Here is a 24664-nt window from a genome sequence, read left to right on the forward strand (position 1 = left end):
TTCAGCTTCTGTGAACACAGATTTCCTTCTGAACAAAGCAAGCCTTGAGTAGAAGTTTGTGAGTATACAGCTATGCAAGTAGTATTTTATGGTGTCCAGCAATGCTCTAGTTTAAGCTGGCTGCCCCTTTTTATGAATTTACATTATTAATTATTAGAATACATGAGGCCAAGTGTGATGGCTCACGCCTGTAATCCCAGCACTTTGGGAGGTCGAGGTGGGCAGATCACCTGAGGTCTGGAGTTCGAGACTAGCCTGACCAACATGGAGAAACCCTGTCTCTACTAAAAATACAAAATTAGCCGGGCATAGTGGCGCATGCCTGTAATCCCAGCTACTCAGGAGGCTGAAGCAGGAGAGTTGCTTGAACCAGGGAGGCGGAGGTTGCAGTGAGCTGAGATGGCGCCATTGCACTCCAGCCTGGGCGAGAAGAGCGAAACTCCATCTCACACACACACACACAAAAGAATACATGAGGAAGAAGTGACTGTAAGAACAGGAAAAATTTTTCATTTTGTCAGGTGAAAAAAATATGTTACAAAAGAGTTCATAGAGAATAAGTATATATGTATAGAAAAACAATGAGTATATATGTATAGAAAAATATATACGTATAACAATTTAATAGTAATAGTAATAGACTGCTCAGCCATGGAACACAGGATAGAAGAAAAAAGCAGCTTTGGATTCTAGAGCAAGGTCATTGAAAAGAGGAATAAAATATAAGAATGATTTATTTTCAAAGAATCAGTAATATAGTACATCTCAAGCAACAAGTCTGAGTGAGGGACTTACCTCTCCGAAGACCTGCCATAGCCACCTCCAAAGGAAGCTACTTCATGAGGTGGAGGCTCCATCCCATTCTCCCAGCCTAGGACACTACCCTGCTCCAGCAGAGCTGCATGGATGGAATTGTCAGGGAATTCCATTGGCATCCTATTGGATACTGACATTCTCTGTTCTGATGCAGTCATAGAAAGTACAAGAAACCTTATTTATTTATTTATTTATTTATTTATTTATTTATTTATTTATTTATTTTTGAGATGGAATCTCACTCTGTCATCAGGCTGGAGTACAGTGGTGCAATCTCAGCTCACTGCAACCTCTGCCTCCCGAGTTCAAGCAATTCTCCTGCCTCAGCCTCCCGAGTAGCTGGGACTACAGGTGCACACCACCATGCCCAGCTAATTTTTATATTTTTAGTAGAGATGGGGTTTCACCATGTTGGCCAGGATGGTCTCAATCTCTTGACCTCAGGTGATCCTCCCATCTCGGCCTCCCAAAGTGCTGGGATTACAGACATGAGTCACTGTGCCCGGCCAGGAAACCTCTTTTAATAGTAGACTTTAAATATTTAGATGTGAACTGAACTTGGTATCTATATAATGTTCTAGTCCATCTGAGAGTGATGAGGCAATCTGACCTGGTCTCATTAAAATGAATTAATGTCTAACATATTCAAAATTAAAGCCCCTACTAATGATTTCTCAAGTATTTGCCTCTTGGGTTGGCTTTTAAATAGCACTGAAGAGATGAGTGGGATAGTCATTTTTATGTGCTCGAAATTAACTCTCTACATCAAATTTCTTGTCCGAAGTTACCAAACAACCTTCCCATGTTACTGCTATTTATAACAACAAATTACCATGGTTATCATAATAACTCAATCCATTAGATAAGAGTATACTTCTGAGGGCACTCTGGTAGCAAAACAAACTATTTTTAGCTGCCATCAGTGACTAGATAATTGTCTTCCTGTTTATTTCAATAACCAGTTAAAAGCAAGTTGTGTGTGTAGTAGGGCCTCTGGAAGCACTTGTCAGATCAAATAATGCCAAAAAAAAAAAACTCACAAAAAAACAAAAAACTAAACTTGGGGAAAGAGAACGTCAGGAAATCATGAAAAAGCATAAATGGAGATGATGAAAGAAAATTAAAGATTATTTCTCAAATTTTATTACATTTATTAATCTGTGTTCCTGTCTCTTGTATTTTCATCCTGTTATTTTCTATGGCTTCCTCTATGTAGAGCTCTAAATGGAACTTCCCTTGTTTATTTAGCACAGACTCAAGCAGACTGCTTGTCACTGGCCAGGACTGGGCAGGTAAAAGCGGTCCTATTTCCTTTCTGCTCACTCCTAAGTGCCTTTTACAAATTTCCTTTCTTATTCTTGCTCCTCTCCTGCCTCCTGCAGAGCTGCTGGACTATAGAGATGCCTCATTTCAGGCTGTGCGGGGTGGCTCACACCTGTCATCCCAGCACTTTGGGAGGCTGAGGTGGGTGGATCACCTGAGGTCAGGAGTTTGACAGCAACCAGGGCAACATGGTGAAACTCAGGCTAGAGTGCAGTGGTGCAACATTGGCTCATTGCAGCCTTGACCTCCCAGGCTCAAGCAATCCTCCTACCTCAGCCCCCAAAGTAGCTGGGACTATGTGTGCAAACTACCATGCCTGGCTAATTTTTAAATTTTTTGTAGAAATGAGATCTTACTATGTTGCCTAGGCTGGTCTTGAACTCCTAGACTCAAGTGATTCTCTCACCTCAACCTCCCAAAGTGCTGGGGATCGATTGAGGCCAGGGGTTGGAGACCAGTCTGGTCAACAGAGTGAGACAGCCATCTCTACAAAAAAAAAAAAAAAAAAAAATTAGCCAAGCCTAGTGGTACATGCCTGTAGTCCCAATTACTCAGGAGGGCTGAGACAGGAAGATTGCTTGAGCCTGGGAGTTTGAGGCTGCAGTGAACTGTGATTGCGTCACTGCACTCCAGCCCTGGCGACAGAGTAAGTTGAGACTATTTCTAAAAAAATAAGAAAAAGAGGAGTGAATGCCCCCTCTTCTCCAATCCAAATAATTGGATGATAAGTAATTAAAAATTGCTATTAATAGTAAGTCTTTAGTATCTTGGCCAGTTTATTACAGAGGACGATAAATGATTCCATGTGGATAGGGCATAACATACAGAGAATGAGACTATGCCAGAAATGGGAGAAGGGATTTGAAACAACACGAGTATCTCAGGGACAGATGAATTGATTCTGCTATTGGTAGGCCTGGAAGGCAAGGTCAGAAGTAGCAAAAAATGGATACCAAAAGCACTATTTGTCACCCAAGCTAAGTGGAATAGCTGGCCCAGTAGGAGAAATGCAGGTTTTGCTCTACACTAAGTTCTCCAACTCTTGATAAGCCTTCAAAAACAAATGTTAGGGAAAAAAAACGCAGCTGGTTATGAAAAGATATATCTCATTTCATTAAAAAATCAATGTCAACACTGTTAACAGAATCCTTTTATCTTCAGGACAGAGACAATGCCCTAAACAAACACCAACTCAAGAGCCTCTGATGCCAACCTAGAGGGTACCCAAACACAAACTTAGCATAGAGGTAAGAGTCTCTATGTCTTTTGGTGGAGGCAAAGCCATTTGGTTGGTACTTCATAGGAATATCTTTCTACCAGGTCTTCATCATATGGTATGTGCCACGAGTCTCCAGTTGTTTGCACCACTGTGTCATAGCTGAGAATATGCTGTTGAATTAAAAAGAGAACAAAACATTGAGAACAACACTAAAGGGCTGCCTGGCCATTTCTCTTTCTGACACTTCTCAAGTTTGCTCCAGAAGAGTATTGATAATGGATTATCTCACTTAATAATGGATTTTCAAAGAGCAGCAAACTCTGTGAAGATGAGCCCTAATATCAGGAGTTTTTTGAGGAGTCTCATTTTTAAGTCTAAAGACTCTCTATAGAAGCATTACATTTATGTAATACAGATGTTCTTTTATTGGCTCTATCAGTTTTGTGTGTGAGAGTGAAAAATTTCAAATCCAGTCAGCCTTCCCTAACTGCAGGTTCTGTATCCCTGGCAAATAACCACGGATTGAAAATATTTGAAAACAAAACAAAACAACAACAGAAAAAAAACTGTGTTCCGAACATGTACAGACTTTTTTTCTTCTTGGCATTATTCCCTAAAAGATACAGAAACAACTATTTATACAGCATTTACATTGTATTAGGTATTATAAATAATCTAGATGATTCAAAGTACACAGGAGGATGTATGTAGGTTATATGCAAATACTATGCCACTTTATATAAGGGACTTGAGCATTTGAGGATTTTACTATCTGTGAGAGGTCCTGAAACCAATTCCTCATGGATACCAAGGGACAAATGTAAACAAAAGTAGAGAAATGGTATAATGAACTCCCATGTACTCATCACCTAGCTTCAGCCATTATCAATTCATCTCTAGTCTTATTTCATCCATAAGCTGCCCCCCCATCTCAGATATGTAATTTCTTCTGTAATACCTCAGTATGTATCTCTAAGAAATAAGGTCTTATTTTATAAATGTAAGATCAATACCTTTATACCTTTATTATACTTAAGAATTAATAGTTCTTCAACTATATCTTGAATCACTATGGTATCATTTGATACCATATTTACTATAAATCTATTGTTTTGGATATTCTTATTTACTTACTTTTATAGAGACATGGTCTTATCATGTTGCCCAGGCTAGTCTTAAACTCCTAGGCTCAGGCAATCCTCCTGCTTCGGCCTCCCAAAGTGCTGGGATTACACAAGTGAGCCACTGCACCCAGCCATTCTTACTTATTTTTAAATTGACGAATAACAGTTATACATATTTATCATGTATAGCATGTTTTTGAAATATGCATACATTGTAGAATAGCTAAATTGAGCTAATTAACATGAGCATTACCTTATATACTTACAATTTTTGTGGTGAGAACATTTAAAATCTACTCTTAGCAATTTTCAATGATATAATACGTTGTTATTATTAACTACAGTCATCATGGAACTTATTCCTCTTACCTAACTGAAATTTTTTCTCCTTTGACCAACATATCCGTTTTTTTTTTTTTTTTTGAGACGGAGTCTCGCTCTGTCACCCAGGCTGGAGTGTAGTGGCACAATCGTGGCTCACTGAAACCTTCGCCTCCCAGGTTCAAGCGATTCTCATACCTCAGCCTCCCATGTAGCTGGGATTACAGGCACATGCCACCACTCCTGGCTAATTTTTGTATTTTTAGTAGAGATGAAATTTTCGCTATGTTGGCTAGGCTGGTCTTCAACTACTGACCTCAAGTGATCCACCCGCCTTGGCCTCCCAAAGTGCTGAGATTATAGGCGTGAACCATCATGCCCGGTCAATATTTTTTGATTATTGAACCTTATTTATTATACCACGGGCCAGTGTACTTTTCTGTAATAACTCACTTTGGATTCTCTCCCTTTGCTTTCACACAAGATGTGTCCTTATATTATAGATATCTTAACTAGAATCAAAGAAGAATTCAACTGAGACTGTCATAGAAATGAATTAAACAGGGAAAACAAATTACTTAGCAGAAGTGTAACAAACTATAATAAATAAGGAATTTGAGCTATTGCAAATAAACAAAAATAAAAAACACATATAAGAAGTTATAATTTATGGCCGGGTAAGGTGGCTCACGCCTGTAATCCCAGCACTTCCGGAGGCTGAGGTGGGTGGATTATGAGCTCAGGAGTTCGAGACCAGCCTGACCAACATGGTGAAACCCCATCTCTACTAAAAATACAAAAATTGGCCGGGCGCGGTGGCTCGCGCTTGTAATCCCAGCACTTTGGGAGGCTGAGGCGGGCGGATCACGAGGTCAGGAGATCGAGACCACGATGAAACCCCGTCTCTACTAAAAATACAAAAAATTAGCCGGGCGCGGTGGCGGGCGCCTGTAGTCCCAGCTACTCAGAGAGGCTGAGGCAAGAGAGTGGCGTGAACCCGGGAGGCGGAGCTTGCAGTGAGCGGAGATTCCGCCACTGCACTCCCGGCTGGGCGAAAGGGCGAGACTCCGTCTCAAAAAAAAAAAAAAAAAAAAAAAAAACAAAAAAAAAAATACAAAAATTAGCTCGGCGTGGTGGCATGTGCCCATAGTCACAGCTACTCGGGAGGCTGAGGCAGGAGAATCGCTTGAACCTGGGAGGCGAAGGCTGTAGTGAGCTGAGATTGCACGACTGCACTCCAGCCTGGGTGACAGAGTCAGACTCTGTTTCAAAAAAAAAAAAGAAGTCATAATTTATGACATAATTAATCGAAGTCAAAATTGGTGATATCCTAAATGTTGTTTTTTGTTTCTGAGACAGATTCTTGCTCTGTCGCCCAGGCTGGAGTGCAGTGGCGAGATCTAATCCCGGCTCACTGCAAGCTCTGCCTCCAGGGTTCATGACATTCTCCCGCCTCAGCCTCCCAAGTAGCTGGGATTACAGGCACCCGCGACCACGCCCGGCTAACTTTTTTTTTTTTGTATTTTTAGTAGAGACAGGGTTTCACTGTGTTAGCCAGGATGGTCTCGATCTCCTGACCTCAAGATTTGCTCACCTTGGCCTCCCAAAGTGCTGAGATTACAGGTGTGAGCCACCGCGCCCGGCCCCTAAGTGTTTTAATTAATTTGAGGTTGGCCTATGAACACTTTAGCAGACTCTTTCTAGGACCTGGCTAGTTCCAAATACTAACCTAAAACTGAGAAAAATAAAGCATTTACAACCTTCAATTAGTTGTGACACTCTTTTTCTATGCCACATTCTTACTGTATACTTGACTCTGTTAATATTACATAGAGAACAGGTACCATTACCTGAAAGGTTAATTTTGATCCTGGAAATCTATTTATAATTGCCAGCTGATGTCCCTGCTGCCACTTAAAAAACAGGCGTTGGGTCTTGGCATCAGGCAGACAGGCCTTGTGGTCCCGCATCAGGTCTTTTGTGATAAACCTGCAGTGATTCCCGGAGTGCAGTGTGGCATACAGAAGGAATGGATCATCCTCCGAGCTGAACCAGGCATAAGAAAGGACACAATCAAGCACAGCTGAAGAGGCAGAGGACAGCGTTTTTCACTGCACTTTTTACTTACTTTCCTTGGAGGTGCCTCTGATTTCTTAACCAACATGATGCTAGTAATACTTAAGAACCACCTGAAAGTCCTTAGCTGGTAAGCAATACTATCTAGAACACAGATGGAAAGCTGAGGGGAACGGAATGCTAATGCCTGGGATTCTCACAGCTCACTGGACTCTTCCACTAGAACGATGAATTCTAACAATGCTCTCCTCACACTTAAAAGTTGCTTCTCTTTGGGTATTTTTCCTATTTGCCTTATCTATCACAGAGCACACCTTTTCCCTCTCTCTTCACCCAAATTCAAGAAACACCCAAAATACTACTAGGGCAGGACAAGACTTTCTTGCAAGCCACTAAATAACTGGCTGCCCCTAAAGCTGAACTGGTATTTCAGAGCAGCTTCTAGATAGTCACCTGGATCAGCACCCCAAAACATCTTCTTTGGTAAGAGCCAGTGACTCAAAGCCTCCAACAGACCATCAACCTTAGCACCTATTATTTTAATAAATGTGCTGTAAAAATGGCAGTAACGACCTTGCTTTAGGAGATTCAGACTACAACTTGTGATATGCCGTACGCCTTGATTCAAATGACCCTAAATAGGACCATTTAAAGTTTTCTTTATCCTGAAGTATTTCAAGTGAAATGATAAAATGATGAAATTTGCCTTATAACTCTCCAGGAAAAAAAGAAAAAGAAAAAATGTGTGCAGTTTATGGAACAAAATTAGCAAAATGATGGTAATTGTTGGAGCCGGGTGACAGTTACAGGGGGACTCACTATTCACTATATTATTCTCTCTAGTGTATGTTTGAAAAGCTTCTTTGGCACATTAGTGGAAAACAGATTTACTGTTAAACACTTAAATATTCAAATCCAAACCGACAGAAGGTCAGTGAATTGATCGTTACAACTGAGTTTGGAACTTCAGCTGATGCAATAAATACAGACCCCAAACCAAGCAGCGAGACCACTTTCCAACAGGCTTCTTGGTCATAACACTTCAAATTTATCTAATTCTTCCATATACGGAAAATAATAATGATCATGACAGCAACTAACATGTGTTTTCCATGTACTTGGTGCTATGCCAAGAGTTTTACATGAGTTATTTACACGTATTATCTTATTTAATCTTTAAAGCAACCCCATAAAAGTTACACAGGAGATAAGGAAGACAGAGAGAAAGGAAAAACCTTTCCCAGACAGGGAGTGGCAGGGCCATGATCTCAACCTGGGTAAACGAATTCCCAAGCCTACAATCTTATTGTCTACCCAATGTTGCTATTAGGTCTTCTGCTCTTGGAGAAATGGAGGCACCACCTTCCAGCTAAAAAAAGAAGGGATGTGGTTTGGGAACTGGATGAGAGGTTTGCTTCTCCCTTGCTTTATGCATTGAGAGCTATTGTACTTTTTAAATAATAAATTATTTGGGGGCCGGGCGAGGTGGCTCATGCCTGTAATCCTAGCACTTTGGGAGGCTGAGGCGGGTGGATCAGGAGTTCGAGACCAGCCTGGCCAACATAGTGAAACCCCATCTCTACTAAAAATACAAAAATTAGTTGGGCGTGGTGGCGGGTGCCTGTAATCTTAGCTACTTGGGAGGCTGAGGCAGGAGAATCGCTTGAACCCGGGAGGTGGAGGTTGTCATGAGCAAAGATTGCACCACTGTACTCCAGCCTGGGTGACATAGCGAGACTCCGTCTCAATAAAATTAAATAAAATAAATGATTTGGAGAATACTGACAAATCTTGAAGTTATCACATTCAGACTATGAAACCTAGATTTGGGGCTGAGGCATATACACTCATTAAGCAAAGTTGGAAATAAACTTTTGTTAGCATAAACAATATGAAAATCTCAATGCACAACAGTTCATTGAGTTCATATGTGCTGTTGCGGATCTGTACTCCTCCTAATTAGCTATTTTCTTCTTACTTTATGGCTACTGTAGGTTTGTGGGTTTTTTTCTTTTTTTTTTTGAGACAGTCTCACTCCGTAACCCAGGCTGGAGTGCAGTGGCACGATCTCGGCTCACTGCAACCTCGGCTTTCCAGGTTCAAGTGATTCTGCTGCCTCAGCCTCCCGAGTACCTGGGACTACAGGTGTGTGCCACCACATCTGGCTAATTGTATTTTTAGTCGAGATGGGGTTCGCTATGTTGTCCAGGCTGGTCTCGAACTCCTGATCTTGAGTGATCTGCCTGCCTTGGCTTCCCAAAGTGCTGGGATTATAGACGTGAGCCACCGTGGCTGGCTTACTTTTTGTTACTGACCATGTTTACCATGGTTCCTTTGGCTTCCTGGGAAGCTGCAGCTCAACGGCAATTGTCTCCTTACATTTCGAATAAAATCTAGGCCTCCTGCTTGTCTACCAGGATCTGCAGGGTCCTCTGTATTGCGGTTTCTGCCTTCTCTCTAATCTCAGAACTTATTACTTTCCCTCTTGCTATTATAGCCCAACTGGCCGTCTTCCTTTCCTCAAACACACGCCAAGCTCATGCTTGCCTCAGGGCTCTTTTGGGCTCCTCTTTTTTTTTTTTTTGAGATGGAGTCTCACACTGTCGCCCAGGCTGGAGTGCAGTGGCGCGATCTCGGCTCACTGCAAGCTCTGCCTCCCGGGTTCACACCATTCTCCTGCCTCAGCCTCCTCAGTATCTGGGACTACAGGCGCCCACCACCATGCCCAGTTAATTTTTTGTATTTTTAGTAGAGATGGGGTTTCACCATTAGCCAGGATGGTCTCAATCTCCTGACCTCATGATCTGCCCGCCTCGGCCTCCCAAAGTGTTGGGATTACAGGCGTGAGCCCGGCCTGCCTCAGGGCTTTTTAAATATTTCGTGTTATTTGGGATGTTCTTCCCTCCACCTCTCCCCATTTCTCAAATAACTCACTCATTGAATTTGCCCCCTCAGAAAGGCTGTTCTTGACCACCCCATTCACAGCCCTCTGACCTATCCCTTACCTAAATTCTATCTACCTTGCTTTATTGTCCCCATAGTACTAATCACTGCCTGGAATGACATTACCTGTTTATTTGTTTATCTGTTTATTGTAAATTCTAAGAGGGCAAGGACTTTGTCTTTTTCACTGCTCTTTCTCCAAGAACATAGAAGGTGCTCCTGTTTGTCAAGTATTTGCTAAATGATCTACTTAGGATCTTATGGCATGTATTCGGTGTACTAATCTCCCTCCTGACTTATCTTCCCTCCACTTCTCCTTTATCCTGATTCCCTCATCTGTTTAAGTTTATCCTGCCGTAGAAACTGTAGTGTTTTTTTTTTAGAAGAAACCGTAGTTTTGTAACTTGTCTCAAATCTTTTTTTCTTTTTAAAATGAGGGTGAGTATACATATACACATGCATTTAAAAGATAGGTTTTAAAGTAGGTAACTAACAAGCAGATGTCTGCAGCATAGTATAATTTCACCTATTACCTCCAACACTTACATGTTATCAGCAAAAAAACAGCTGGCTTGCTTTTGCACCTCTTTCATCTCATCCTTTCTCCACTGGGAACACTGTCTTAGCATGTGCTTCCGGCCTAGGACCAGCAGTCGCAGATTCTGTTTGGCTAGTTGAGAGACGACGTTCAAGAGCTAAAAAACACAAAGCCAGAACCCCAAAAAGTCAAGGGAAGATTCTCAAATTAGTGGAGTGATTTTTCCAGCAGGCCACCTCAATGGTGAAGCACTCTTTTCTGGTAGGTGGTAAGAAAACAATCCATAATAATTTCCCATCTTTGAAAGCCTGAGGACAATGCTTCCCTATTACATATTAATGTCTAACATCTGCCTACTGGTCAGGCTACATTGCAGGGGGGGGCTTTGTTTTTTGTGTGTGTGTGGGACAGGGTCTCACTCTGTTGTCCAGACTGGAGTGCACAGGTGCAATCATAGCTCACTGCAGCCTTGAATTCCTGGGCTCAAGCAATCTTCCCACTTCAGCCTCCTGAGTAGTTGGGACCACAGATGTGTACCACGTCTGGCTAATTTTTTTTTTTTTTTTTTTTTTTTTTTGAGACAGAGTTTCGCTCTTGTTGCCCAGGCTGGAGTACAATGGCGACATCTCAGCTCACTGCAACCTCTGCCCCCCGGGTTCAAGCGATTCTCCTGCCTCAGCCTCCCAAGTAGCTGGTATTACAGGCATGCACCATCACACCCAACTAATTTTGTATTTTTAGTAGAGACGGAGTTTCACCATGTTAGTCAGGCTGGTCTCAAACTCCTGACCTCAGGTCACCACCCGCCTCAGCCTCCCAAAGTGCTGGGATTACAGGCGTGAGCCACCATGCCTGGCCTAATTTTTTTTTTTTTTTGCTAGAGATGGGATCTCACGATGCTGCCCAGGCTGGTCTTGAACTTCTGGCCTCAAGAAATTCTCCTGCCTTGGCCTCCCAAAGCACTGGGATTACAAGTGTGAGCCACTGCACCCAGCCTAGTTCAGCTGTTTTAAACTGTGCTCCCTAGGGCCCACTAGGATAGAGAGGCTCAAGAGGGATGGGATTTTGTTTCCTATACATGTCAAACCTTGTTTCAACCCAAACAGCTCAACCTTTATATATTTATCATATTGGTATTCTGCATAAGTTTTGACTTGAATAAAGGCTTCTACTTCTTTTTAAGTTTGTAAATTATTAGACTAGACAGTGACTTTTCTATGTTATGTCTTTATTGCTAATACTGCCTCCTTTCATTGAAATCCCCTTTTCCACTAAAGACCTGTTGATTTCTACCCTGTAGCCTACTTTCCAGTCAGTTATTTTATCCCCATTCTCTCCACTTCTCACCGGCCTCCACTTCATTGTGTACACATGAACTCCTCAAAGGTCTAGACGGGTTTTAGAAATCTAGTACTTTGGTGAGCTTGCCTATACTCAATTTTTCATAAGGAAAAGTACATAAATTACTTTTATGTACCACCTATTAAACTAAGCTATAAATGGATATTACTAAGTAAAACAAAAGCTGAAAAAATTATAACTTTTATTACATAATCATGTATCAGAAATATAAAAGATCTTTATAAGAATTGGTGGGCCCACAAAAATCACAAGTTGAAAGGTCTTGCAGAAATCCTTAATTTTCTTGGGTCTTGGTTGGAAAAGGTATTTTAGTCTAGCTTCTCTTTACTCATAAGCTCCTCCTCTGTAGATAATGTCCTGTAATCAGGACATTACTTAAAGTCCTATCATCAATAAAATTAATTCATTTATTTAATCATCTATCAAATATTACATTAATACCTGTTATATCCAATATACACGTAGACGCTGATGATCTAATAATGAATTATCAAAGGCTGAATTTTTTTATTTTTTATTATTTTATTTATTTATTTTTTTGAGACGGAGTCTCGTTCTGTCGCCCAGGCTGGAGTGCAGTGGCGCAATCTCGGCTCACTGCAAGCTCCGCCTCCCGGGTTCACGCCACTCTCCTGCCTCAGCCTCCTGAGTAGCTGGGACTACAGGCGCCCGCCACCACGCCCGGCTAATTTTTTGTATTTTTAGTAGAGACGGGGTTTCACCGTGGTCTCGATCTCCTGACCTCGTGATCCGCCCACCTCGGCCTCCCAAAGTGCTGGGATTACAAGCGTGAGCCACCGCTCCCGGCCTATTTTTTTATTTTTTATTTTTGAGACAAAGTCATGCTCTGTTGCCCAGGCTGGAGTGCAGTGCCGCGATCTCAGTTCACTGCAACCTCCACCTCTTGGGTTCAAATGAGTCTTCTGCCACAGCTTCCAGAGTAGCTGGGACTACAGGCACACGCCATCATGCCTGGATAATTTTTGTATTTTTAGCAGAGACGGGGTTTCACCATATTGGCCAGGCTGGTCTGGAACTCCTGACCTTGTGATCTATCCGCCTCAGCTCCCAAAGTGTTGGGATTACAGGCGTGAGCCACTGTGCCTGGCCAGCTGAATTTTAAAAATATTACTGTTTATTGCTTTGGACTGATATTGAATTTTTGTCCAATAAGATTTTGCTAATCTTAGTAAGGAGTAGTTGGCTTTTTTACCCCTAATTATTAGTTCTATAATTAAGACATAGAATGGGCCAGGCAAGGTGGCTCACATCTGTAACTTCAGCACTGTGGCAGGATGAGACTGGAGGACTGCTTGAGGCAAGAAGTTTTAGACCAGCCTGGACAACATAGCAAGACCTCGTCTCTATTAAAAAAAAAATTAGGCCAGGCACGGTGGCTCTCACCTGTAATCCCAGCACTTTGGGAGGCCAAGGTGGGCAGATCACTTGAGGTCAGGAGTTTAAGACTAGCCTAGCCAACATGGCCCCATCTCTACTAAAAATACAAAAATTAGCTGGGCGTGGTGGTGCATGTCTGTAATCCCAGCTACTGGGGAGGCCGAGGCAGGAGAATTGCTTGAACCCGTGAGGTGGAGGTTGCCGTGAGCTGAGATCGCACCACTGCACTCCAGCCTGGGTGACAAAGCAAGACTCCATCTCAAAAAAATGAATGAATGAATGAATGAATGAATGAATAAATAAATAAATAAAATAAAAATTAGCCAGGCATGGCGGTGTGTCCAGAATTGGTGGGTTCTTGGTCTCACTGACTTCAAGAATGAAGCCGCGGACCCTCGCGGTGAGTGTTACAGTTCTAAAGGCGGCGTGTCCGGAGTTTGTTCCTTCTGATGTTTGGACGTGTTTGGAGTGTCTTCCTTCTGGTGGGTTTGTGGTCTCGCTGGCTCAGGAGTGAAGCTGCAGACCTTCGCAATGAGTGTTACAGCTCTTAAGGTGGCACGTCTGGAGTTGTTCGTTCCTCCCGGTGGGCTCGTGGTCTCGCTGGCTTCAGGAGTGAAGCTGCAGACCTTCGCCGTGAGTGTTACAGCTCATAAAAGCAGCGTGGACCCAAAGAGTGAGCAGTAGCATGATTTATTGCAAAGAGCAAAAGAACAAAGCTTCCACAGTGTGGAAGGGGACCCGAGCGGGTTGCCACTGCTGGCTCGGGCAGCCTGCTTTTATTCTCTTATCTGGCCCCACCCATGTCCTGCTGATTGGTAGAGCCGAGTGGTCTGTTTTGACAGGGCACTGACTGGTGCGTTTACAATCCCTGAGCTAGACATAAAGGTTCTCCACGTCCCCATCAGATCAGTTAGATACAGATTATCGACACAAAGGTTCTCCAAGGCCCCACCAGAGCAGCTAGATACAGAGTGTCGATTGGTGCACTCACAAACCCTGAGCTAGACACAGGGTGCTGATTGGTGCGTTTGCAAACCTTGAGCTAGATACAGAGTGCCGATTGGTGTATTTACAATCCTTGACCTAGACACAAAGGTTCTCCAAGGCCCCACCAGAGCAGCTAGACACAGAGTGTCGATTGGTACACTCACAAACCCTGAGCTAGACACAGGGTGCTGATTGGTGTGTTTGCAAACCTTGAGCTAGATACAGAGTGCCGACTGGTGTATTTATAATCCTTGAGCTAGACACAAAGGTTCTCCAAGGCCCCACCTGAGCAGCTAGATTACAGAGTGTCGAATGGTGCACTCACAAACCCTGGGCTAGACACAGGGTGCTGACTGGTGTATTTACAAGCCCTGAGCTAGACATAAGTTCTCCACATCTCCACCAGACTCAGGAGCCCAGCTGGCTTCACCCAGTGGATCCCGCACCAGGGCTGGAGGTGGAGCTGCCTGCCAGTCCCACGCCGTGCGCTCGGACTCCTCAGCCCTTGGGTGGTCAATGGGACTGGGCACTGTGGAGCAGGGGGTGGCGCTCGTCGGGGAGGCTCTGGCTGCACAGGAGCCCATGGAGGGGGCGGGAGGCTCAGGCATGGCCGGCTGCAGGTCCTGAGCCCTGCCCCGTGGGAAGGCAGCTAAGGCCCAGCGAGAAATCGAGCGCAGCGCCGGTGGCCTGGCACTGCTGGGGGACCCAGTACACCCTCTGGAGCCGCTGGCCTGGGTGCTAAGTCCCTCATTGCCTGGGGCCGGTAGGGTCTGCCGGCTGCTCTGAGTGAGGGGCCCACCAAGCCCACGCCCACCCGGAACTCCAGCTGGCCCGCAAGCACTGCACACAGCCCCGGTTCCCGCTCACGCCTCTCCCTCCACACCTCCCTGCAAGCTGAGGGAGCCGGCTCCCACCTTAGCCAGCCCAGAAAGGGGCTCCCACAGTGCAGCGGTGGGCTGAAGGGCTCCTCAAGTGCCGCCAAAGTGGGAGCCCAGGCAGAGGAGGTGCCGAGAGCAAGAGAGGGCTGTGAGGACTGCCAGCACACTGTCACCTCTCAGTGGCATGCACCTGTGATCCTGGCTACATGAGAGGCTGAGACAGGAGGACTGCTTGAGGAGTTCAAGGCTACAGTGAGCTACAATTATACCACTGTGATCCTGGGCAACAGAGTGAGACACCATCTCTTAAAAAAAAAGAATGGACACAACTTGCCCACTTCATGTGAGCTAACACTCAAGCAGGTAATTACCTTGAGGACACCAAACCCAAAGATTTACAACTAGTAAAATATAGTTCTTTCCTTCAAAGCTAGGAATAATGGTTTCTGTGCTCAAGCAGTTATTTCCTAGACCTCTCTATGTGTAAGGCATATGGTAGGTATCACAGCTGCAGAATTTTAAGCCATAGTCCCTGCCTTTAGTAACAGAGTACCCAATATTATTATTATTATTATTTTGAGACAGAGTCTTGCTCTGTCACCCAGGCTGGAGTGCAGTGGCACAATTTCAGTTCACTGCAACCTACACCTCCTGGGTTCAAGCGATTCTCCTACCTCAGCCTCCTGAGTACCTTGGATTACAGGCACCTGCCACCATGCCTAGCAAATTTTTGTATTTTTAGTAGAGATGGAGTTTCACCATGTTGGCCAGGCTGGTCTCAAACTCCTGACCTCAGGTGATCCACCCACCTAGGCCTACCAAAGTGCTGGGATTACAGGTGTGAGCCACTGTGCCCAGCTCCCAATATTTTCTTAACTATCAAGACTAAGAAAACATATATGCTGGCTCTACACATATTGGATGGGTCATAAACATATTTTTTTCGTTAATAAATATTTTCTGATTAGCTGAAGAATATGCCCAACATCCATTTTCATCCATTATAAAGTAGCTCACATTTGAAAACCTGAAAAATGAAAGAACAAACGACTCACAGCTCACTACCCAAAGATTGTTAATGTCTATTTACCAGTCTTTCTGTCCTATGTATTTTTATTTTTATTTTATTTTATTTTTCTTTCCAAATCAATAGGTCTTTTGCATCATTTAAATATCACAAATAGGTCTTAGGAATCATCCAGCATCTTGTTTCAGAAGCTGGGCAACTCTTAGAACTTACTCATCAGCCGGCTGAACAGTTCCTTTTTCGGAGACATAGATACCATCCAAAAATTTCCTGATATCCTTGTTTTTAACTGTCGTGGCGTGCTGAATCAAAGCCTCTAAATTGGAAACAAGCTCAATGTCATTACCTTTAAGGATTAATTCATCTTTCTGGGCTTGAGATACTGAACAAGCAACACCTGTTCTCATCCGAACCCTAAGGATGTATTTTTCACCCAAGAAATTTCAGATTTCAACAAGAGACCCATTCTCCTGGATAACGACATTGATGGGGAAGTGAGCATACACAGACCTCATCTTGTAATGGAAGCCCAGTGTAACATCCTTGATCATGTTCTGTACATGACTACAAATAGTCTGAACGGCAGCCAGTTCCTTTCAGTTTCCCCACCATTTGTCAACCTGGAGCCTCTTTTCTTTCTTTCCAAGAAGACTGAATCTACACTGATGTGATTGAAATCCCTCTGCAGGGTTCCTCTGGGGCCTTTCACAATAACTGTGTGTCCCTTCAGAGTAATGTCACCATTTTCTGGAATGTTGACAGTCTGGTTGCTGAGAATGGTCTTCGTTCTCTCAGTAGACATGGCAAGGAAAGCTAGTCTATGTATTTTTAAACATAATCTTATAAGCTATTTTAAAAGTTGGGCAAGTAATGAAAGGCAAACATCTATACTAGCAAACTTTGATTCATGGATTCAAATAGCTCAAAAGACATAGGCTGGGTCTGGTGGCTCAGGCCGGTAATCCCAGCACTTTGGGATGCTGAGGCAGAAGGACTGCTTGAGGCCAGGATTTCGAGACCAGCCTGGGCAACACAGCAAGACCCCAGCTCTAAATAATAATAATAATAATACAATTATAAAACAATTCAAACAAAAACTATTTCTGATACTGATTGCTTAAGTTTCCAGGCAACTGGGAAAACATGGCTTAAAGATAATACAGTTGTGTCTTCATAGCTATATCCTGGTTCAGATAAATGGCCTTGAGTTTACTAATAGTACATTAAAGACTGGGGCCCAAGGAAGAGCAGAAAAGCCTATCTTGAACTATTCTGGGGCACCATCTTGTGGCTGAGAAGTCTCTACTAGAAGCAGCTCTCTGAAAACAATGAAAACAAAGGAGAATAAATGAAAGACACAGGGAAAAAGATGAGTGTGCAGCATAAAAGCCCTGGCCTGAAACTCCATGACAGTCCAGCCATGAACCCACTTCCTCTGGGGTAAATTCCAAGGCTGGATCCAGTGGGCTGAGTCAGTGTCATAGGTCATAGGCACACTTGGAATAGTTTTTTTTTTTTTTTTTTTGAGATAGAGTCTCACTCTGTTACCCAGGCTGGAGTGCAATGGCACGACCTTGGCTCACTGCAACCTCCGCCTCCTGGGTTCAAGTGATTCTCCTGCCTCAACCTCCTGAGTAGCTGTGATTACAGGTGCCTGCCACAATGCCCAGCTAGTTTTTGTATTTTCAGTAGAGACAGGGTTTTACCATGTTGGTCAGGTTGGTCTCAAACTCCTGACCTTGTGATCCGCCCGCCTCAGCCTCCCAAAGTGCTGGGATTACAGGCGTGAACCACCGTGCCCGGCTACTTGGAATAGTTTTTTAAAAAAGACAGAAAATTCAACTTAAGATTCTATGTTAGATCAAAAGTAAAACTAGGAGGGAAAATGGAGTAGATGTACTTCTCCCTATGTCTCCCACTAAGTGCAACTAAAAACCTTGGACATTATATATAAAATAAACATAAGAAGACTTGGAAAGGTAGAGGGAAAAATGGCAAACTGGCTGGGGACCTCAGTACACAAGGACTGACATGGTGATCAGTTCCCTGGGTTTTCTTTTTGCCACATATATCCCAGAATTGGAGCTGAAGAAGCTGTCAACCTAGAAATGTCAATGTGTGCAGACAAAAAAACCCAACAAAGGCTTGTTCTCTCTAGCCAAAAGACCAGGAAAGAGGCAGTCTTACTCAGAAAACTTGGTAAAATAACATCAGTAGACTATGATGCTGTGTATGTGTGTGTGTCTGTGTATGTATAAAACAAATAGAGTTGGCCAGGTGTGGTAGTTCATACCTGTAATCCCAGCACCTTGGGAGGTCAAATTGGGTGGATCACTTTGTTGTGGGAATCAGGAGGACTAGAAAGACTTCAGGGTAAAGCAGGAGGATCTTTACTGAGTGCACTCAGACCTAGCAAACTTAACATCTAAAAAACTGGGCTAAGAACAAAGACAGCACTTGACTTTTATATACCCTTCAAAAAGGGGGTGGGCTAGCCTGAAACAAACTTATGGTGGTGCGAAAGCAAGAATACAGAGGCAGAACAAAGACAGTTAATCAAACTGTGATAGGTGCATAACTCAGGATTACACATGACTATTGCTATACAACCTAGATGGCTGTTATCTAGGTTTGCCTAGATATCTAGTGCCTAGCACGGCTTATTCTATGACATTCACTATGGCACCTAGGTGGCTATAGCTTAGGCCTGCTCAGATGTCTCATGACTTTCACTGTACTGTTTAGGTAAAACAGAATACTTGAAGTTACTAGTTACAGAGAACAGGAATCTATAAACTCATGCTATAAGAGAAAGGAAAATTTGTTTTTCTCTTCCTTATGTTGAGGGAGTACTGGGAGAGTCTTCAGGGCATATTAGATAGTATTATCAAGACTTGTCTTGGGTCTGGGCTGTGCCTGTTGCTGCCTCTGGGTCAAGTCAGCCTAATACAGGAAAGTTTATCTCTCTTTTTTATTTTTTTTCTTTCTTTCTTTAATTTCTACCTCAGCTTGAGTTTAGGAGTTTGAGACCAGCCTAGGAAACAAAGCAAGATTTTGTCTCTACTAAAAATAAAAAAAATTAGTTGGGGATGGTGGTGTGTGCCTGTGGTCCCAGCTACTCTGGAGGCTGAAGTGGGAGGATCCCTTGGGCCCAGTAGATCAATGCTGCAGTGAGCTATGATAGTGCCACTGCACTCCAGCCTGTGCAACAGAGTGAAACCCTATCTGAAAACACTCCTGCCAAAAAAAAAAAAAAAACCCGAAAAACCTCCAAAACACCTACAGTGATCACTAAAAATGCTATACAAAAAGATATACTCAAAAACACTATAGATTTTATTTTATTTTATTTATTTTTTGAGACAGAATCTCACTGTCCCCCAGGCTGCAGTGCAGTAGTCTGATCTCGGCTCACTGCAACTTCCGCCTCCCGGGTTCAAGCAATTTTCCTGCCTCAACCTCCCCAGTAGCTGGGATTACAGGTGCACGGCACCACGCCTGGCTAATTTTTTTGTATTTTTAGTAAAGCCGGATTTTCACCATGTTGGCCACGCTGGTTTTGAAATCCTGACCTCAAATGATCCACCCACCTCAGCCTCCCAAAGTGCTGGAATTACAGGTGTGAACCACTGTGCCCAGAAAAAAAACTATAGATTTTAAAAAGCCATTATAGAGAAATAAAAACAGAATTCTAAAAAAGTTCAGTAGTGCATAGGAAGGGAGGAAAAGTAAAACAGAGACAAAATACAGAAAACAAAACATAAATGGCAAGTATAAGCCCTAACATATCAGTAACAGTATGAGGTATAAAAAGCCTACATATACCAATTAAAAGACAGAGGTTGGCAGAATGGATTAAAAAACATGACCCAACTATATGCTATCTAAAAAAAACTCACTTCAAATATAATCATATAGACTGGTGGAAAGTAGAAGGATGGAAAAAGTTATATAGCATGCAAACAATGAAAGGAAAGCTGGAGTGGCTACATTATTATTAAGTAAAATAGACTTCAGAGCAGAGAAAATTACCAGAGACACAAAAGACGTTATATAATGGTAACAGGGTCAATCTAAGAAAACATAGCAATCTTAAATGTGTGTTCCAAACAACAGAGCTGCAAAATATGTGAAAGCAAAAGCTGACAGAACCAAAGGAGAAATAGCCAAGTCTACAACTACAGTTGGAGACCTCAACACTCCTCTCTCAACAACTGAGATAGCTGGACAGAAAATCAGCAAGCATATAGAAGAACTCAACACCACCGTCCAGGTTCATGAATTGGAAGGCTATAGACAGTAAAGGCAAAGGAAGTAGAATAGCTAAAACAATTTTGAAAAGAAAGAATGAAGCAGAAAAATCAGTTTACCTCATTTTAGTCCTTCTTATACAGCTATGGTAATCAAAACTGTGTGATAATACTGGAAGGATACATTCTGGAGTCTGGACTACATAGCAGAACAAAATAAACAATATGCGGTTCATTCTAGAGCATATCTAAAATTCCAAACTGATCCCAGAACTAATACCTCCTGAGTACCCAATACCTCAGGCTTAACCTAAAATAAGATATCACTCTGCCCTGCCCCTACCCCCTGCCTGCCCCATCCCACACATCATCACTGGTCTTCCTTAGTGATACCTTCCCTTACTGATAAGGAGTACACTTGGCCCAGACTTCTGGAATGGGAAGATGGAGGCTTACTCAAGTCAGACTTATCATCTTAGAATTCTTCTTTTCTCTCTTCTGATTTGGGGTTTCTGTTTCCAATATTTCCTACTATTTCACCTTTCCTTTTCATAAAATCATTTTTCCTTGAAATATGTCTCCTTTTGCCACTGCATTTTCTTTATTCTGATTACTATCGAGGTTAAATTTTAATTTTCTGTCTACTGTTTTTTCTCAAGATGATTAAGGATAATTCTCTAAAAACCAGAAGAATAAAAACATATTTTGCCAGGTGCGGTGGCTCATGCCTGTAATCCCAGTGCTTTGAGAGGCCAAGGTGGGAGGATCTCTTGAACCCAGGAGTTCGAGACCAGCCTGGGCAACATGGTGAGACCCTGTCTCAAGCAAATGAACAAACAAACATATTTCAGATTAATATTTGGTTTGAACTTTTTCTGGTTTGGCTTCTGCCCTAATTTGGCTTATCTCCAGTAGGAGGAGATAAGAGATTTTTTTTTTTTACTCATATGTGACACATTAACTTTTGGTATAAAACTGATGAAAAGTAGTTCCCGAGCTTAGGGTAAAAATATAGTTGGCAGGGCTACGTGGGTTAGAAATAACTGTGTAGGGATGCTCCGGAAATAGAAAAGCTGCCTGGGAGGTAAGAGAGGCCAATGAGAGCAAGAGCTTTTCTGAGTAATCCTAAACAGCAAATGTTAACTTCCTTTCCCTGTGCTTATACCTTTTTACCTCCTCTTCTGCAGTCTATGGCACTCCTGAGGTTGTATGGATTGTAGCTGTTCAGAAACTCTAAAGCCTTTGGGATCTGATGTCTTCAGAAATTAGAAATTCTACGTCTGTTCCTAGCAAGATAACTATCATCAATATACCTCATTTATAAGAACATTCATTATGGGATACCTCCAGGAAAGAACTTAAAAACTGTTTTGGAAGCAACCCAAATGTCAGTTTCTGGAAGATGAATAGATCGATAAAATGTGGTATATACGTATAATAGATTACTATTCAGCCTTAAACAGGAATGAAATTCTAATACATGCTACAACATGGATGAACTTGAAAACTAAGTGAAAAAAGCCAGACACTAAAGGACAAATACTGAATGATTCCACTTATATAAGTTACCTAAAGTAGTCAAATTCATAAAGACAGCATAGCATGGTGGTTGTCAGGGCAGCAGGGAGAGGAGAATGAGGAGCTACTGTTTAACGGATACAGAGTTTCAGTTTGGGAAGATGAGAAAAGTCTGGAGATGAATGGTGGCAATAGTTGCACAACGACATGAAGTACTTAATGCCACTGAACTGTATACTGAAAAATGGTTAAAATGGTAAATTTTATGTTAATATATTTTACAACAATAAAAGATTTTATCAGGCCAGACATGGTGGCTCACGCCTGTAATGCCAGCACTTTGGGAGGCTGAGGCGGGCAAATCACTTGACGTCAGGAGTTTGAGACCAGCCTGGCCAACATGGTAGAACCTAGTCCCTACTAAAAATACAAAAAACTTAGCTGGGTATGGTGGCAAGCGCCTGTAGTCCCAGCTACTTGGGAGGCTGAGGCAGGAGAATCGCTTGAACCTGGGAGGAGGAGGTTGCAGTGAGCTGAGATGGTGCCACTACACTCTAGCCTGGGAGACAGAGCGAGACTCAGTCTCAAAAAAGAAAAAAAAAAGGATTTTATCATAAAAATTTTAAATATAAACAAAAGCAGGCAGAATAGCATAGTGAACTGCCATGTACCCATTGCTCATCTGCAATAATTATCAGCTCATGGCCAATCCAATTTCAACTATATACCAATTCACTTCCTTCTCTCGGATTATTTTGAAACAAATCCCAGACATATCATTTCACCTGTAAATATGTTGGAATGCATTTCTAAATATAAGAATGCTTTAAAAGATAAGCACAGGGCCAGGCGCAGTGGCTCATGCCTGTAGTCCCAGCACTTTGGGAGGCCAAGGTGGGCGGTTCACGAGGTCAGGAGTTCGAGACCAGCCTGGCCAACATGGTGAAACCCCATCTCTACTAAAAATACAAAAATTAGTTGGGCGTGGTGGCAGGCGCCTGTAATCCCAGATGCTTGGGAGGCTGAGGCAGGAGAATCGCTTAAGCCCAGGAGGCGGAGGCTGCAGTGAGCCGGGATTGCACCACTGCACTCCAGCCTGGGCGACAGAGCAAGACTCTGTCAAAAAAAAAAAAAAAAAAAAGATAAGCACAATTTCTTTTTTCTTTTTTTTTTTGAGACAGAGTCTCGCTCTGTCACCCAGGCGGGAGTACAGTGGCGCGATCTTGGCTCACTGCAACCTCTGCTTCCTGGGTTCAAATGATTCTCTTGCCTCAGCCTCCCAAATAGCTGGGATTACAGGTGCTCGCCACCATGTTTGGCTAATTTTTCTATTTTTGGTAGAGACAGGGTTTCACCATGTTGGCCAGGCTGGTCTCAAGCTCCTGACTTCAAGTGATCCCCTACCTCAGCCTCCCAAAGTGCTGGGATTACAGGCGTGAACCACTGCGCCCAGCCTGATAAAATCTTTTCTTGTTGTAAAATATATTTAATATAAAATTTATGTAACACAAATGTAACATAAATGACTCATATTTCTGAGTCACAATTGTTTTTTGAATAAGGATCTAAAAAATTCCCATACATTGAAATTGCCTGGTATCTCTCTTAAGACCCTGTATAAGCTCTTTCTCCATTTATCTTTTCTCCCTTATAGTCTAAGGCATATGATTGTTCATAGAGCATTTCCTCCATTTAGATTTTACCGATTGCATCCCTATGGTATCATGTAACATAGTCTCCAGTCTTCTATGCTTCTTGCAAACTGGTAGTTGAATCTAGAGGCTGCGTTTGGTGGTACATGCATGTAGTCCCAACTACTTGGGATGCTGAGGTAGGAGGATTGCTTGCCAGTAGTTCAAGCGTAGCCTGGGCAACACAGCAAGACCCTATCTCTTAATAAAACAAAATATTACGGTCCTGATGAATTGAAAAGGCCAGTTCATTTATCAAAGATTAAGCAGAACCTCCTCTGTAAGTCACTAGGCATGTGGTACTTGGAATACAGATATAAAAAAACAGTTATTCCAGCCAGGTGTGGTGGCTCACGCCTGTAATCCCAGCACTTTGGGAGGCCAAGGCGGGTGGCTCATTTGAGGTCAGGAGTTCGAGACCAGCCTGACCAACATAGTGAAAGCCCGTCTCTACTAAAAATACAAAAAAATTAGCCGGGCATGGTGGCACATGCTTGTAGTCCCAGCTACTCGGGAGGCTGAAGCAGGAGAATTGCTCGAACCCAGGAGACAGAGGTTGCAGTGAGCCGAGATCGCGACACTGCACTCCAGCCTGGGAGACAAAGCGAGACTCCATCTCAAAAAAACAAAAAAACAACCAAACACAGTTATCTCTAACCTCAAGGTCTTTGCAGTCAAATTAATATAATATAATATAATGTATACACTAAGACAGAACACAAAGGATGGGCACTTCAATCAGACTGTGAGTGAGAAGGGTGGTCAGGGAAGTCACCACAGAGGAAGTGACAGAAGAGCTGAGTTTTCAGATGAACTAGCCCGGCAAGGAATGGGAATTTCCAAGAACAGGAGCAGCAAGTTGAAGGTGGAGGCTCTTTATTAGCACACTGAATTTGAGGAACTGCAAGGTGTCAAATGTGACTCAAGCAAAGGTGTGGGAGGATGACATGGGACGTGCCAGAAATAAGACTGGAAATGAATGCAAGGGTTAGATCCCGGGAGTCTTTATAAGTTGTATAAAGTCTTTTCCTGCCGGAAAGCAATGAGGGAAAATCAAAGGATTTAAAACAGGAGAGTGGGCTGGACGCGGTGGTTCATGCCTGTAATCCCAGCACTTTGGGAGGCCAAAGCGGGCAGATCACCTGAGGTCAGGAGTTCAAGACCTGCCTGACCGACATGGAGAAACCTCATCT

The 24664-nt window shown here is 42.9% G+C and overlaps 1 protein-coding gene and 1 pseudogene across 5 annotated transcripts in view; both read right to left on the reverse strand.

The window, feature by feature from the left end:
• Positions 1–2897: 2897 nt before the first annotated feature.
• Positions 2898–24664, reverse strand: part of PRORP (protein only RNase P catalytic subunit) — a 157943-nt gene continuing 136176 nt past the window's right edge. For all 5 annotated transcript variants that reach the window (XM_055291517.2, XM_063645924.1, XM_063645927.1 and 2 more), the window contains 3 exons: positions 10369–10517; positions 6654–6849; positions 2898–3528 (listed from right to left, as the gene is read on the reverse strand). In XM_055291517.2, the coding sequence (XP_055147492.1) occupies positions 3397–3528; positions 6654–6849; positions 10369–10517 (477 nt within the window). In that variant the 3' untranslated portion in view covers positions 2898–3396. The remainder of the gene's footprint in view (positions 3529–6653; positions 6850–10368; positions 10518–24664) is intronic.
• Positions 15690–17020, reverse strand: LOC129490481 (large ribosomal subunit protein uL6-like; annotated as a pseudogene).

Source organism: Symphalangus syndactylus, chromosome 9, assembly GCF_028878055.3.
Source record: "Symphalangus syndactylus isolate Jambi chromosome 9, NHGRI_mSymSyn1-v2.1_pri, whole genome shotgun sequence".
NCBI classification, from domain to species: domain Eukaryota; kingdom Metazoa; phylum Chordata; class Mammalia; order Primates; family Hylobatidae; genus Symphalangus; species Symphalangus syndactylus.